Below are 18,297 nucleotides of genomic sequence, written 5' to 3' on the forward strand. Positions count from 1 at the left end.
AGTACGAGCTAGATTCAGTGAAAACAAATCACACTCCCATTGGAACAGCCACAAGACTAGATGAGGATCCCACAGGAAAAAGTGTGAATCAAACGACGTACAGGGGAATGATTGGATCTCTACTATACCTAACCGCAAGCAGACCAGACATATCATTCAGTGTTGGGTTGTGTGCAAGATTTCAATCAAACCCAAAGGAGTCCCACATGACTGCAGTGAAGAGGATATTCAGATACCTCAAAGGAACAGACGATCTATGTCTGTTTTATCCAAGAAGTGGAACTTTCGATTTAAAAGGATATGCAGATGCAGATTATGCAGGTGATTTAGTAAACCGAAAGAGCACATCAGGTATGGTTCAATTCCTAGGATCTTGCATGGTTTCTTGGGGTTCCAAGAAACAGAATACCGTTGCTTTATCCACAGCAGAAGCTGAATATGTAGCAGCTGCTGCATGTTGCTCTCAAATACTGTGGATAAAGCAACAGTTAAGGGATTTTGGGATCATATATGATTGTGTTCCTATTTACTGTGATAACACTAGCGCAATCTGCATTTCTAAGGATCCGGTACATCATTCCCGGGTTAAGCATATTCATATTAGGCATCACTTTCTTAAGGATAATGTTGAAAAAGGTTTAATCAAGTTGGACTTTTGTCAAACTGAGAATCAAATTGCAGATATTATGACTAAACCTTTAAGCAGAGAGAAGCATGAGAAAATGAGAATGGAACTCGGGATGATCAAAATAAGATAAGGAAGCTGACAGATCCTCATGAGGTATGACTCTTTTAGATTTATGCATTACTACTGTATACCATTATAAATACATGTGCGTAAAGCATAACTGAAGTTTACCATCGTTGAGGAACAACTAAAAATTTCGAATTAAAAATGTGTATTTAATTAGTCAGTAATATGAGATACGTAATTCACAAAGTTCCACTAATTTAGGAGGATCATGGTTATCTTCTGTTACAAATTTTTATTTACTCATTTTATTTAATTTTTCCACAAATTTTATTTTTCCACAAATTAATTTTTTTTCTTATAAATATATCCTTAAACTTTTTATTATTCCACCAAATTTTATCTTTTTCAAATTTTAAAGCTAATGGAACTCACACCCACTCCTATGGATCTATCATACCCTAGCCCACCTCAAATACAGAAAACATCAAAGGAACAAGCCTTGATAATCTACACTCCTCCTCTCCATCTTCCTTCATCTTCTCCACCATCTCCAACAATGGTGAGAACAAGTTTAAACACAAATCTGAAACGAAAAAGAAAATCTCTATCCCCTACTCCTATGGATATCTCACCCATTCCACAACAAATTCAACAAAATAAAAATCCCCAAATTCCATCACCAAAAACCTTAGATTTTCAAAATTCAAAATCTGAAAACCTAACCACCATGGACGGCGGCCGACTACAAGAACCCGACGGCGGCGGCAAGTCGGCGACCGGACCCAACCCGGCCGACCGACCGACCACCGATATCCCAGCAGTCGCCTCCCTCGCCCTAAATCTCAGCCACGACCCTTCTCTTCCATCCACAACAACCACCGGCTCCCAGCTCTCCCCCGCGTCCGACACCACCGCCGCCGGCCTAATCCTCACCCAACCCCTGCTCGACCTACCTCCTCCGTCCGCCCACCCAGTCGCGCTTCCCCCTCCCCTAATCGACCCAGTCGCGAACCCACCAACACCCCATCTCGCGACGGATCTTGCCCCACAACCCGCCCAACTCGCGACAGCACCACCCACCAACCTTATCTCTCCGCCCAGCCCACCCTCCCCCTCCGTTTTGTCGAAAGAGCAGACCCACCACCGACCCGCGAAAAGGCAGCGGCGGTCGGGTGGTGGGGTGGTTGTGAAATCAAAAAAGACCGTGGCTTGTTCTAAGGGGGAAATAACCCCAACCCGGGTCCTTTCGGCGGATGAGGCGAATTTGGTTAAGGCTTTTGCCGTAAATCAGACTTGGTGTGAAACTAATCTTGAGGAATTCATGGAAATTCTTAAACATCAGGGATGGGTAAGTCTATTTTGTGATTATTCTAAAACCTCCATATTTCCGGATGCTATGAATGAATTTCGCGCGAATTTTAAATATGTGGATGGTGTTTGTTCAAGTAGTGTGAATGGAACAGCGTTTGAATTTAATGCTGAATATATTGCAAAGTTATTGAATATTCGTAATGAGGGATTTGATTTATATGTGAAAGGAGCAACCGCTTAAATTCAGATTGGTGTGATGACTAATGAACAACTTGTGGAAGCAATAGGAGGAGATCTTAAAGTGTGTTCCTTAACTAACCAAAGCTTGTTTCCCACCCCTCTACAAAAACTACTTTTTAACCTTGTTCGTAGAGGTATTGTTCCTCGCACTCAAAAGCGTACCTTGGCCAACCTCTATGATGCTTCTTTGATGTATTGCCTTGAACACAAAATACCAATCAACTTTCCTGCCTTAATGATTAAACACTTATCCCATTGTGTTCCTTCAGATTATAAAGTTGGTTATGCTTCATTGTTGACAATGGTGTTTAGGAGTTTCTCTGTGGATTTGCGTGACTATGGAGAGTTGATGGTCACTAGTCAACAAATTGTGCAAAGTGATTTATTAAAAAGCATGAATCTACAAGTAGTTAATGGGAGATTATGTTGGGCCATGGCTACAGTGAAGGTGTTAGGTTATGATACATATGACATTACATAGATCATGCGGAAACAACCATTAACCCAGGAAACATATTATTTACACATAATCATTTAGCATAGTTTAGATGCATACTCTTTGTTGCGTGCCTTCCCTAGCTGCGCCCGAACCGAACAAGAACAAGTCTTTTAGGACTCCAAGTGTCGTCCCTCCGTAGAAAGTCCACAGCACGTCCGGATCCGCCTTAAGATTGACCAACTAGAATCGCCCTTAAGGTACTCAGAAAATTCGGCACTTTTGGGGCAAGATGGGTGTTTGAATTTTCTCTCAAAAACTCACTTTTGAATACTTTGAAACTTGTGTATAAATTATGACCCCTAGGCCTTTATTTATAGAGTTATGGAAAAGGAATCGTAATCCTAGTAGGATGCGAATTAATTGGAATTAGAATTCTACATGAATTCTACTTAATCAATTTATCCAATAGGAATAGACATTTAATCATACACTGACTCTTGCAGATTCAGGAATCTCGCATGAGCTCAAACTCACACACACACGGCAGCCACAAGGGCTGCCCACGCATGCGAGCAGCAGCCCACGCAGCGCGGCCCACGCATGCGTTGCCTTGTGCGCGCTGGGCTGTGGCGTGCGTGCTTGCTGGGCGATGGCCTGGCTTCGTGCTGGGCCTTCGTCCGGCAGGCCTCGTCCGATGCTAATTCGTACGATACGCTTCCGATTAAAATTCCATTTCCGGAATCTATTTCCGATACGAACAATATTCAATATTTCCGATTCCGGAATTAATTTCCGTTTCGAACAAATATTTAATATTTCCGTTTCCGGAATTATTTTCCGATTCCGGTAATATTTCCGATTCTGACAATATTTCCGTTTCCGGCAATATTTCCGATTCTGGTAATATTTCCATTTCCAACAATATTTTCCGATACGTACCATGTTTCCGTTTCCGGCAACATCTACGACTTGGATAATATTCATATTTCCGATACGATCCATATTTCCGTTTCCGGCAATATCATCGTTTCCGGAGTATTCATTTCTTGCCTGTGACGATCTTAGCTCCCACTGAAACCAAGATCCGTCGGTTCCGAATATTCATAGATGGAGTATTTAATGCCATTAAATACTTGATCCGTTTACGTACTATTTGTGTGACCCTACGGGTTCAGTCAAGAGTAAGCTGTGGATTAATATCATTAATTCCACTTGAACTGAAGCGGCCTCTAGCTAGGCATTCAGCTCACTTGATCTCACTGAATTATTAACTTGTTAATTAATACTGAACCGCATTTATTAGACTTAACATAGAATGCATACTTGGACCAAGGGCATTATTTCCTTCAGTCTCCCACTTGTCCTTAGGGACAAGTGTGCATTTCCTAATTCCTTTGTCGCTCGATGCTTGCTCTTGAACATAAGGTAAGAGTTGTCATCCTTATTATGTCCAGAGGTGTTCCTCGGTTTCAGAGTTCAACTGATCAAATAAACAGATAATCATAGCCTATGATTCATCCGAGCACGGCCATGCATTTCACAGTTTCTAGCTCTCCGAGTGGCCTTGTACAACTTTTAAGCATCTCATCCCGATTTATGGGAGGACAATCCCAATCTTGCGATCTTGAGATTAGACTTCGTTTGATAGGTGATTACATGAGCGTTGCCTTTATAGCCTCCTTTTACGGTGCGACGGTTGGTCAACGTCAAAGCAACCAGTTCTCAAACAAGTAATCTCAAATCACTCAGGTATTGAGGATTTAGTGTCTAATAATTTAATGAAATTTACTTATGACAGACTTTCATCTCTTACAGTAAAGTTTCATAGGTCTTGTCCGATACTAGTCTTCCCAAAGTAAGTATCTATGCAAATGATTATGACATTGCCATGTCCACATAGTTCAAGAAACAGAACTACTAGTCATCTTGCATTCTAATCGTCTAACGTTTTCTATGCGTCCAATTTTATAGAAAACTCCGACTAGGGACCATTTTCAACCTTTGACATTCAAGTTCACTTGATAGACATTTCTTAGTCACAGGACTGGTCCTGACAGTCTATCTTGAATATATCGTCAAGTTGAAGGGACTCATCATTTAATAAACCACAAATTAAATGGAAAAATGAATTCCTTTCATTTATTGTGAATGATTAACCAGTAATGTTTTACAAAGATTTAAACTCTAAAACTTTAAAACATTAAACAGAGACATCAAAGCCATTCTCCAATATGCTTGATTCCCATAGCTGCAGTGTGCGAGTTGTGCTTCGCTTGCGGCAGAGGTTTAGTTAATGGATCTGATATGTTGTCATCAGTTCCAATTTTGCTTATCTCGACTTCTTTTCTTTCAACGAACTCTCGTAGAAGGTGAAATCTACGAAGTACATGCTTGACTCTCTGGTGGTGTCTAGGCTCTTTTGCCTGTGCAATAGCTCCGTTATTATCACAATACAGGGCTATTGGTCCTTTAATGGAGGGGACTACACCAAGTTCTCCTATGAACTTCCTTAGCCATATAGCTTCCTTTGCTGCTTCATGTGCAGCAATGTACTCCGCTTCAGTTGTAGAATCCGCAATGGTGCTTTGCTTAGCACTTTTCCAGCTTACTGCTCCTCCGTTGAGGCAGAAGACAAACCCAGACTGTGATCTGAAATCATCTTTGTCGGTTTGGAAACTTGCGTCCGTATAGCCTTTAACAATTAATTCATCATCTCCACCATAGACCAGGAAGTCATCTTTGTGCCTTTTCAGGTACTTCAGAATATTCTTGGCAGCAGTCCAATGCGCCTCTCCTGGGTCTGACTGGTATCTGCTCGTAGCACTGAGTGCGTACGCAACATCCGGGCGTGTACATATCATAGCATACATTATTGAACCAATCAATGATGCATATGGAATCCCATTCATTCGTCTACGCTCATCAAGTGTTTTTGGGCACTGAGTCTTGCTTAGAGTCATTCCATGAGACATGGGTAGGTAGCCTCGCTTGGAGTCCGCCATCTTGAACCTATCAAGCACCTTATTGATATAAGTGCTTTGACTAAGTCCAATCATCTTTTTAGATCTATCTCTGTAAATCTTGATGCCCAATATGTACTGTGCTTCTCCTAGATCCTTCATCGAAAAACATTTCCCAAGCCAAATCTTGACAGAGTTCAACATAGGAATGTCATTTCCGATAAGCAATATGTCGTCGACATATAATACTAGGAAAGCAATTTTGCTCCCACTGACCTTCTTGTATACACAAGATTCGTCCGCGTTCTTGATGAAACCAAAGTCACTGACCGCTTCATCAAAACGTATATTCCAGCTCCTGGATGCCTGCTTCAATCCGTAGATTGATTTCTTTAGCTTGCATACCTTTTTAGCATTCTTTGGATCCTCAAAACCTTCAGGCTGTGTCATAAACACAGTTTCTGTTAAAACGCCGTTTAAGAAAGCAGTTTTGACATCCATCTGCCATATTTCGTAATCGTAATATGCAGCGATTGCTAACATTATCCGAATAGACTTTAGCATTGCAACTGGTGAAAAGGTTTCATCGTAATCCACACCGTGGACTTGCCTGTAACCTTTCGCAACCAATCTAGCTTTGAAAACTTCAAGTTTCCCATCCTTGTCCTTTTCAGTTTGAAAACCCATTTGCTTCCAATGGCTTGGTAGCCATCTGGCAAATCGACCAAATCCCATACTTGGTTTTCAGACATGGAGTCTAATTCAGATTGCATGGCTTCTTGCCATTGCTTGGAGCTAGGGCTCGTCATAGCTTGCTTGTAAGTCGCAGGTTCATCACTTTCAAGTAATAGAACGTCATAGCTCTCGTTCGTCAAAATACCTAAGTACCTTTCCGGTTGAGATCTATATCTTTGCGATCTACGCGGGGTAACATTTCTAGATTGACCATGATTCTCACCAGATTCTTCTAAAGGTCTCTGAGTTTCATCCTGAATGTCATCTTGAGCATTCTCTAGAGTTTGTTGTTCGACTCGAATTTCTTCGAGGTCTACTTTTCTCCCACTTGTCATTTTGGAAATATGATCCTTCTCCAAAAAGACACCATCTCGAGCAACAAACACTTTGTTCTCAGATGTATTGTAGAAGTAATACCCCTTTGTTTCCTTTGGATAGCCCACAAGGATACATTTGTCAGATTTTGGATGAAGTTTGTCTGAAATTAATCGTTTGACGTATACTTCACATCCCCAAATCTTAAGAAAAGACACATTTGGAGGCTTTCCAAACCATAATTCGTATGGAGTCTTTTCGACAGCTTTAGACGGAGCTCTATTTATAGTGAGTGCAGCTGTATTTAGTGCATGTCCCCAAAATTCTAATGGAAGTTCGGCCTGACCCATCATTGACCTGACCATGTCTAGCAAGGTTCTGTTCCTCCGTTCTGACACACCGTTCCATTGTGGTGTTCCAGGAGGAGTCAATTCTGATAGAATTCCACATTCTTTCAGATGGTCATCAAATTCATAGCTCAGATATTCACCGCCTCTATCAGACCGCAGTGCCTTGATCTTCTTGCCTAATTGATTCTCTACTTCACTCTGAAATTCCTTGAATTTGTCAAAGGATTCAGACTTATGCTTCATTAGGTAGACATAACCATACCTACTGAAGTCATCAGTGAAAGTGATAAAGTAGCTGAAACCACCTCTAGCATTTGTACTCATTGGTCCACATACATCTGTATGGATTAAACCCAATAGTTCATTTGCTCTTTCTCCAACTTTAGAGAAAGGTTGCTTTGTCATTTTGCCAAGTAAACATGATTCGCATTTACCATAATCCTCTAAGTCAAATGGTTCTAGAATTCCTTCTCTTTGAAGTCTTTCTAAGCGTTTCAAGTTTATATGGCCTAATCGACAATGCCACAGATAGGTGAGATCTGAATCATCCTTTTTGGCCTTTTTGGTATTTATGTTATATACTTGTTTGTCGTGATCTAATAAATAAAGTCCATTGACTAATCTAGCAGATCCATAAAACATCTCTTTAAAATAAAACGAACAACTATTGTCTTTTATTATAAAGGAAAATCCCTTAGCATCTAAGCAAGAAACTGAAATGATGTTTTTAGTAAGACTTGGAACATGGAAACATTCTTCCAGTTCCAAAACTAGCCCGGAGGGCAACGACAAATAGTATGTTCCTACAGCTAATGCAGCAATCCGTGCTCCATTTCCCACTCGTAGGTCGACTTCACCCTTGCTTAACTTTCTACTTCTTCTTAGTCCCTGTGGATTGGAACATAAGTGTGAGCCACAACCTGTATCTAATACCCAAGAAGTTGAATTAGCAAGTATACAGTCTATAACGAAAATACCTGAAGATGGAACGACTGTTCCGTTCTTCTGATCTTCCTTTAGCTTCAAGCAATCTCTCTTCCAATGCCCCTTCTTCTTGCAGTAGAAGCATTCGGATTCAGAAGTGGGTTGACTGACCTTCCTCTTTGCAGATTTGGCGCCAGTTTGCTTAGTTGGGCTGGCCTTGTTGCCACCTTTCTTAGCATTCCTCTTCTTTCCAGATTTCTTGAACTTGCCCCCACGCACCATAAGCACATCCTGCTTATCACTTTTGAGCGTCTTTTCAGCGGTCTTCAGCATACCGTGAAGCTCAGTGAGCGTTTTGTCCAGACTATTCATACTGTAGTTCAGTTTGAACTGATCATACCCGCTATGAAGAGAATGGAGGATGGTGTCTATAGCCATTTCCTGAGAAAATTGCTGATCCAGCCGACTCATATTCTCAATGAGTCCAATCATTTTGAGAACATGTGGACTTACGGGCTCGCCTTTCTTAAGCTTGGTCTCAAGAATTTGCCTATGAGTCTCGAATCTTTTGACTCGAGCCAGATCTTGGAACATGTTCTTTAACTCACTGATGATTGTGAAAGCATCTGAGTTGATGAACGTTTTCTGCAGATCCGCACTCATAGTGGCGAGCATTAGACATTTCACATCCTTGTTGGCATCAATCCAACGATTGAGGGCTGCCTGAGTGATCCCGTCGCCTGGAGCTTCGGGCATCGCCTCATCTAGGACATACTCCTTTTCTTCCTGCATAAGAACTATTTGCAAGTTCCTTTGCCAGTCAAGGAAGTTTTTCCCGTTCAACTTCTCCTTTTCGAGAATTGATCGAATGTTGAATGAATTGTTGTTTGCCATATTAAAAACTACAATTGAAAAGAATAAACAAATAAATAACCATTCACAGTTTCTCTTAATAAACTTAAATTCTAGCATACATGCATAATTCAATGTTTATTAAGCATTTTATTCAAGTTATGTGTTCCGGCAGGTGTGAATAAAATGATTCCAAGATCCTAAAATCATTGAAGAACTAAGCACAGTTTGTCGACTTAATCCTAGAACATCTTAGGTAAGCAAAAGCCTTTTGCTAATAGTCTAGAAACTATTCTTGGTTGATAGGTACGTCTAAGAACTTATTAGGTAAACCTATCGAATTTGCCACGACATAAAAGGACTCCTTATTTATATCGTTGAGTTTCACCAAAACTAACATGTACTCACAATTATTTGTGTACCTTGCCCCTTTAGGACCAATAAGTAACACCTCGCTGAGCGAAAACTATTACTAGATTGATGTAAAGGATATCCAAGCAAGTGTATATTTTGGCATGGCACCTTTTAACTCAATTTTTAAGTTTGGAACTTAAGGCTCTTACTATGTTGGTTAGATTTTAAGTGAACTAAAATCCTTAATCATGCAACATAATCAAGCTTTTGATCTCATGCATTTTAAGACATATTTAAAGCAATAAATAACTTAAAACATGCATAAGATATTTGTGATCTAGTATGGCCCGACTTCATCTTGAAGCTTTGACTTCAAAGTCCGTCTTGAAAATCTCCGTGGGAGGCACCATTTTCTTCAAATAGGATAAGTTATAACTAATTACAACTATTTGATGGTACGCAGACCATATTTGAATTGAAAAACAACTTTGGTACTTTAGACCAATTACATTCAAATTAATGGTACGCAGACCATATTTTTCTATCCTATTTGGGCCATACTAGTCACTTCATAACCTGCAAAACAGTACATATACAATATATACCATTCACCCATTCATTATCATGAATGGCCCACATAGCTGGTTAGTTAAACACATTATGCATCACGTAAACATTTGCAGCAATTAATCAAGGGCACCAATAATCTACCAATTATTCAGTCCTTATTAATTCTAATCGAGTTGTTTTAACCTTAAGGATTTGTAGACCTAATCAAGAGTTTATGACTAAAAGCACTCCCACTCAAACCAATAAATTCATATGTTTTACTAATTTTAAACATAAAATTGTATTTCTAGTCTAACCGGAAACATACAAATTTAATTAAAATTTAAAGCTCATATAAATTTATAATTGAATCCAAAAATTTAATTTTAATTTCAGTCACATTTAAATTAATTTATGATTTTAATTTTAGTAAAATAATTAGAATAAATGCCATTTATTATAATTATAATATTCAAAATTAAAATCCAAGAAATTAATTCAAATTATTAATTTTAAAATCAATTAAAAATTACGTGAACTGAAATTTTCAAATTAAACATTCAAAACGATCTAATCGTAACGCAAACACCCTACGCGTTGCACGCCCATGGGCTGTACGCACACAGCCATTGCTGGCCATGTGCGCGCAGCCCATGCGCTCGTTGCATAGCTGCTGCTGTCCCATACGCAAGCCTCCGCACAGCGCCCACCGCACGCGAGCTATCGCTCGCAGCGCGCGCGCGTTACCGCGCTCGCTGGTGCGCGAGATCGCTCGCTGGTGCGCGCGAGCCATCGCTCGCTGGGGCGCTGCATCGCTCGCTGGCGCGCGAGATCGCGCGCTGGTGCGCGAGATCGCTCGCTGGTGCGCGCGAGCCATCGCTCGCTGGGGCGCTGCATCGCTCGCTGGCGCGCGAGATCGCGCGCTGGCGCGCGAGATCGCTCGCTGGTGCGCGCGAGTGATGCTGGGCGCAGCGCTCGTGGCACGCGAGCTTGCGCTCGCTGCGCACGAGGCTGCGCGCTGTTGTGCGAGGCAGCGCGCGCTGTGGCGCAGCTCGCTTGCTGCCCACACGCGACTGCCTTGGCTCGCCCCTCGCCCATGCCCATACGTTCATTGCTCGTGGCACACGACACAAGGCAGGGCTGCTGCCTTGTGCTCGTGCACTACGGCCTTGCTCATTGCATTCGTGCCGCACGGGCGACGAGCTCCCTTGCTCGTCGTCGCATGCCCGCATTATACAACACCCCTTAAGGGTAACACGAAGCGTCCATTGCTTCGCGCGTGCAAGTTATTTGAACGAATCGCATAAAATTTAAAATTTATATTTAAAATTAATGACAAATTAATAAATAATATTAATTTCATAATTTTAGGGCGAAAAATCGAAAATTTATTATCCAATTGATTTCCGATTGTTATGGATTCAAGTCTAGGTCATAAAAATTTAAAATTTATCGTAAATTTACAATTTTTATGGTGGTTTTTAATCATAGGTTTCTAATTAAATTACAATTAATTATGAAAATCAAATTAATTCTAAATTATTCTAATTTTCAACAAATTAATCATAATTACAAATTAGATTGCATAATTAACAAGACTAGGCATTCAAACTTGTTAAACATATGCAGTAGGTCAATCAAAAATTCAAGATTTATCAACAAGAATCGCAAATATTTAATTTAACATCTTAAATTTACGAAATTTTGCATTCGAAAAACTAAAACCTTCGAAAAGTCATAGTTAGGCTTCGAATTTGAGAATTCTGGGTTCGGCAGAAAAATACTATTTTTGTCAAAATTTTAGAATGCCTTTTACATGCGGAATTGACACAAAAATCACTCAATTCGGATGAGTAATGAAGAAACTGCCGAAAAACTGCGTACGTATAATTAAATAAACGCAATTTGCAACTAATTAACAATTACGAAAATTAATCACCCCTTTTAATTCTTGCAAATTTGTAATATTTAACCATGTTCATGCAATTTAGATTATGAAAATAATAAGGGGCTCGTGATACCACTGTTAGGTTATGATACATATGACATTACATAGATCATGCGGAAACAACCATTAACCCAGGAAACATATTATTTACACATAATCATTTAGCATAGTTTAGATGCATACTCTTTGTTGCGTGCCTTCCCTAGCTGCGCCCGAACCGAACAAGAACAAGTCTTTTAGGACTCCAAGTGTCGTCCCTCCGTAGAAAGTCCACAGCACGTCCGGATCCGCCTTAAGATTGACCAACTAGAATCGCCCTTAAGGTACTCAGAAAATTCGGCACTTTTGGGGCAAGATGGGTGTTTGAATTTTCTCTCAAAAACTCACTTTTGAATACTTTGAAACTTGTGTATAAATTATGACCCCTAGGCCTTTATTTATAGAGTTATGGAAAAGGAATCGTAATCCTAGTAGGATGCGAATTAATTGGAATTAGAATTCTACATGAATTCTACTTAATCAATTTATCCAATAGGAATAGACATTTAATCATACACTGACTCTTGCAGATTCAGGAATCTCGCATGAGCTCAAACTCACACACACACGGCAGCCACAAGGGCTGCCCACGCATGCGAGCAGCAGCCCACGCAGCGCGGCCCACGCATGCGTTGCCTTGTGCGCGCTGGGCTGTGGCGTGCGTGCTTGCTGGGCGATGGCCTGGCTTCGTGCTGGGCCTTCGTCCGGCAGGCCTCGTCCGATGCTAATTCGTACGATACGCTTCCGATTAAAATTCCATTTCCGGAATCTATTTCCGATACGAACAATATTCAATATTTCCGATTCCGGAATTAATTTCCGTTTCGAACAAATATTTAATATTTCCGTTTCCGGAATTATTTTCCGATTCCGGTAATATTTCCGATTCTGACAATATTTCCGTTTCCGGCAATATTTCCGATTCTGGTAATATTTCCATTTCCAACAATATTTTCCGATACGTACCATGTTTCCGTTTCCGGCAACATCTACGACTTGGATAATATTCATATTTCCGATACGATCCATATTTCCGTTTCCGGCAATATCATCGTTTCCGGAGTATTCATTTCTTGCCTGTGACGATCTTAGCTCCCACTGAAACCAAGATCCGTCGGTTCCGAATATTCATAGATGGAGTATTTAATGCCATTAAATACTTGATCCGTTTACGTACTATTTGTGTGACCCTACGGGTTCAGTCAAGAGTAAGCTGTGGATTAATATCATTAATTCCACTTGAACTGAAGCGGCCTCTAGCTAGGCATTCAGCTCACTTGATCTCACTGAATTATTAACTTGTTAATTAATACTGAACCGCATTTATTAGACTTAACATAGAATGCATACTTGGACCAAGGGCATTATTTCCTTCAGAAGGAACCTAAAAGTAAGGGGGAAAAAGAAGGTGTTCCTAAGGTAGTTCCCAAGAAGGTGGAAAAGGCTACTAAGGTGGTTCCTAAGGTGCCAAAGGATGTTCCTCGTGGTAAACGTAGGAGCATAAGGGTAGCCACTAGAGTTCCTAAGGTCATTGTTCCTCCGGTGTTCGTTGACATATCTTGTGACAATGAGGATGATGATGGGAACGTAGAGGTATTGGAGGACACTGTTGAATTTGAAAAGGAGGAAAAGGAATCCACCCCTGTTCCTACACCAAAGGTGGATAGCCCTGTTCCTCAACCAAGGTACATCCCTGTTCCTCCCTCTCCTACTGTTCCTTCTTCCATTACTGGCTTTGGTGGGTTTGCTGCTTTTGGTTCTTCAAGTTCCTTAGGATCTCATGATCCCAATAAGGAGGAACTCAAGGAACATGTTATCATGTTGAGAAAGGATAGGGATAGAATGATAAAGCTTCAAGAGTCCACAAATTCTATGATACTACAACTCCAGAATCAGATTACAGCCTTGTTATCTGGAGTTCAACCAATGGATTCAAGTCCTTCCCATACTTGAGGATCTCTTTGCCAAAATCTAACCTTGTTCCATCCCAATTTCCAAGATCCCAAATTTTTTGTGTGTGTGTGTGCTACATTACGCTTTATTTTCATTTTGGAACTTTTTATTTTTTTTTTGGTTTGTACTCCTTTCATGGGATACAGTTACATCCTTTATTTCCTTTATTTTATTTTATTTCCTTTAATTTTAGTGGAACTCATCAATGAACGTATCTCTAAAATCATGACTAGTTATTTATTATGTTTTCTATTCAAATCTAGTACGTTGGAACTTAACTTTGAGGCTAACTTAGTTTGCCAACCGTTGATCGGAGGGCGCTCTAATCGGTATATATTAGTATTGTGTATTTCTACTTTTTGTTAATGCCAACAGGGGGAAATGAATGCAAACTTAACTTAAATTGATCACTTGAATCCGTCTCACTACTCTCTTCTCGATGTAAGTTTATAAAATTTTATTTCTCGTTTTTAATTTTATTTTCGTTTATTAAAATTAATTTCAATTTTCCTTAATTTCATTTAGGAAGTTTAGATTAATTTTTATGAAAATAATTTATTTAGTTTATTGCTTTATATTTATGCTAATTGATTATTGCTGCATTTAGTGAAAGTTTGCTTTTGTTGTCATCACCAAAAAGGGGGAATATTGTTGTCCCTAAAGTTTTGATGATGACAAAGCAAACTCCTGACAATTGGTTAAGTTATGTTGCATAATAGGTTCCGAGATCCTTAGAGGGATAATGCTAAGTTAAGGAGATCCTGAGTTGGATAAACTAAGCAACGTGGAATATAAGCAAGTAATTGATCCATATCAGACACTACATTGAAGAAATAATCATTAAGCAAGGCGAGATCCTTAGGCGAGTTCCTAAGGCGAGATCCTCATATATTATGTGGATCCTCGGCGTTCCAGAGAAGGAACAAATTGGGAAGTCTTCGAGTGAAGCTTCTAAAGGTGCAACATGAAGACTACAACATATGAGTTTATGTTTTAGGATTTATGTAAGTATTTAATAAAGTTTATAAGTAATTTGGTATGAAAGGGACATAGTATTTTGGTACGTTTTAAATGAAATATGTTAACTGTAATTATAAAAGAGTTTTAACTTGGAAAATCTTTTTAATAAATAAAATGTATTTAATTAACAAATGAAACATATGATTCTGATTTATTCTCCTTGTTTCTCAAGTAAAAGTTTTTCCACGTTCCTTGAAACTCTCCCCACGTATTTCTGTTCAACGTACATTTAGTGTTTTGATTTGGTCTCCCTTGTTTCTCTCCAACTATGCCCATGTTACTGAGCAGTAACTGTTAGTGGGTGGTTGAGGAAAACATGGGTACCAAACCCTAAGTAAAACTCTCCTATAAAAGGAGAAGAGTTTTAGCTTTTCAAAACACAACTGATCTTTGCAAAATATATCTTAAGAGCTTAAACGTTTTAAAAGAGAATCAGTTTTCAAAAGAGTGTCCCTTGAGTTCCTTATTACTTTGAGCTTTATTACGTACTAGAGTTTTATATCAAATTGTATTTTGGGTTTAAGGGTTGAGTGATCCTTAATTGACTTAGAGTTAAGTCAAAGAGAAACAGAGCGACTTAGAGTTAAGTCAAAGAGAAAAGGAGCGACTTAGAGTTAAGTCAGAGAGAGAAAGAGGAGCACAGTAATCAAAGGGGATTGCTGTGGGGAACTCGTGTTCGAGAGGAACTCGAGTTAAAGAGTGTATTTGTAATAGAGTTATTGCATTAATACAAAAGAATAGTGAGGTTCTTCTTGATTAGGGTCAAGAAGGTTCCTCCATTTTATATCTTTCTTCGCTCATTATTCTCAGTCTCTTTATTGTTTAAATTCCGCAAGAAACTTACCCAAGTTCCCAAGAAACAATTCACCCCCCCTCTTGTCAAGTGTTCCTACTGAACTATCAATGGTACAATTTCTTGTAGTGTTTTAACAAATGAGGTATGGTGTTCGATCCTTGATACACGTTTTTTTGGTTGTAAATGACATGTCATGATACTGGTTAATGGTGATGTGGCGTAATAAGGAAGGGTAAACGTGACACGCATACGTTCCTAAGAACGTCTTTTAATATATTAGTATAGATATTTTAAAAATGTCACAAGTTCGAAAAACCGTTAACAAGAAACAATAACGAGTATAAAATCAATTAAGACCAATATACATTTACAAAATAGGTTTCTGTTTCAGAAAAATGTAGACCAATTCGTTCATATACGATTACAGAAATACAGAAGTTTCATAAATTATATAAACGTTTTTGTACTTTAATTTATTGTAAAAATTAGGTAAATATATTTTTATTTTAATTTCCTATACAAGTCATTATTTAAGTTTTTAAATATTTAATTTCCTATACAAATTATATTATGTTTACCGAAAATAAAAAAATAATATATTCAATTCGTAAAGTAGGACATTAAAATTTTCTCCCTTTTTGTATGTTAAAAATCTTACTCCCTCCGTCCCTTAATACTTGCACCGTTTCTACTGGACACGCTTGCCAATGCACAACTTTGACCACCAATATCTCTAACGACCTATAATAAAAACTTATAAAAATATTAATATTTTGAAAATATATATTAATATGAAGCCAACAATATATTATATACTAACATTTGTTTTCATATACTAGAAATAAAATAGGGTCAAAGTGAATTATGTGAATAGTGCAAAAAGTCAAAACGGTGCGAGTATTAAGGGACAGAGGGAGTACATTTCAATTTAAAAGTACGACACGTCAACGTGTCACATCACACTTGCCACACGTTTTAAAGGTCACAGGTTGAGACCTTTATCACTTTCGTAGAATGAGTTTAGATCATAATTTTCCTCACTCATTTGAAGTATATATATATATATATATATATATATATATATATATATATATATATATATATATATATATATATATATATATATATATATATATATATATATATATATATATGGATTTACCATTAAAAATAAGCGTGGAAATTAATCAATCCATGTGTTCTAGCTAGCTTTATTGTTGTTCTCCGTTAATCTTTCTTACACATTATATCAAAACAAATGTTCTTTGTTGTTTTCTCTTTCATTTCAATTCCGTTGGAAGGGTAATTTCACATACCACATATATCTTTAGGGCATGTTTCGATTGGATGTAATAGATTATAAGGGTAATAAAAGTCAAACCACCTTAATAAAAGAATAATGAAGGTGAATTGAGGTGGTTGCAAGAAGGGAGGTGTGGTGGTATTGTGATGAGAAGTTGTGGTAGTGGTGGTGTTGTGAGGAGAAAGGAAGGAAGGGGGACGTTATTACCCCAAATGAGGGTAATAATCACCCTAGTGGGATGGTGGTTAACTATTCCCCCACAATGAGGGTATTTGTTCCCCCTTTCCTTTTATTTTTTTCTTGCCAACACTAGCAGCGGCGGATCCAGGATTTTCGTATTGGGTGGGCCGAAATAAATGTATTGTCTAACGATATTTTTTTTTTGACAACTAATATTTTTTTAACATAGATTGAAGTGAAATATACTTTCTCCGTCTTTTTTTTAATACTCGCAACGTTCCTTAGTTTCACGCATGCCAATACACAACTTTGATCATTTATATCTTAAATTCTCTTTATGCAAAAATTATAAAAAATTGATATTTTGAAAATATACATTGAGACGAATCTAACAAGATCCCACATGACTATGTTTTATCTTATATAAAAAACACTAAGAATAGTCAAAGTAGATTATATGAATAGTAACAAAAGTCCAAACGTTGCGAGTATTAAAAGACGAAGAAAATATTAAATTAAATAAAAATAATATTTCAATGCTTATCTTTTTCGAATTGAGCTTGATGACTATAAATCTAAAACTTAATAAAATAATATGATGCCAAGTAGATAAAATTTGCATACTTCGTATATACAATACAAATATCATTTGGTCCTTTTCCTATATATACAGAAAACCTTAATGTACAGATAAAATTGTTAAGTACTAGTATTAGCAGCGGTTAAGATTGAGGGTTTGTGTACTGTAAGGCCCTGTTCTTTTTGGCTTAATTTCAGTTTCAGGACTTATTAGGCAGTTCAGTTCAGTTCAGTTCAGTTCAGGAGCATTCAGTTCAGTTCAGTTCAGTTCAGTTCAGTTCAGTCCAGGAGCATTCACTTCAGTTCAGTTCAGTTCAGGAGCATTCACTTCAGTTCAGTTCAGTTCAGGAGCATTAAGTTCAATTCAGTTTAATTTATTTTAATTCAATTCAATTCAATTTAACTTAATAATAATAATAATAATAATAATAATAATAATAATAATAATAATAATAATAATAATAACAACAACAACAATAATAATAATAATATTATTATTATTATTATAAATATTACTTATATTATTATTTATATTATTGTATTACTTATTATTTATATTTACATTATTATATTATTATATTACTTATTATTTATATTTATATTTATATTTATATTTATATTTATATTTATATTATTATATTACTTATTATCATTATTTATAACTAATTATTTATTAATAATTAATATAATTTTATTATTATTTTTATTAATTAGTTACGGATGATTAGTTATTAATTATTTAGTTATTAGTTATTA

The 18,297-nt window shown here is 37.8% G+C and overlaps 1 protein-coding gene across 1 annotated transcript; it reads left to right on the forward strand.

Annotated features, from left to right (window-relative positions):
• The first annotated feature begins 1,722 nt into the window (after positions 1-1,722).
• Positions 1,723-14,177, forward strand: LOC130459373 (uncharacterized). Its single transcript, XM_056826714.1, has 2 exons — positions 1,723-2,693; positions 13,091-14,177. The coding sequence occupies exons 1-2, from the start codon at positions 2,262-2,264 to the stop codon at positions 13,661-13,663; spliced, it is 1,005 nt and encodes a 334-aa protein (XP_056682692.1). The 5' UTR covers positions 1,723-2,261; the 3' UTR covers positions 13,664-14,177.
• The last annotated feature ends 4,120 nt before the right edge of the window (positions 14,178-18,297 follow it).

The sequence above is a fragment of the Spinacia oleracea genome, chromosome 4 (assembly GCF_020520425.1).
Source record: "Spinacia oleracea cultivar Varoflay chromosome 4, BTI_SOV_V1, whole genome shotgun sequence".
Lineage (NCBI taxonomy): Eukaryota > Viridiplantae > Streptophyta > Magnoliopsida > Caryophyllales > Amaranthaceae > Spinacia > Spinacia oleracea.

Excerpts from the sequence above, each read along its gene's own strand:
- LOC130459373 (XM_056826714.1), top strand. The coding sequence starts at position 2,262 with ATGACTAATGAACAACTTGTGGAAGCAATAGGAGGAGATCTTAAAGTG. Across the intron at positions 2,694-13,090 it reads GGGCCATGGCTACAGTGAAG|GAACCTAAAAGTAAGGGGGA; the intron begins GTGTTAGGTTAT and ends TTCCTTCAGAAG.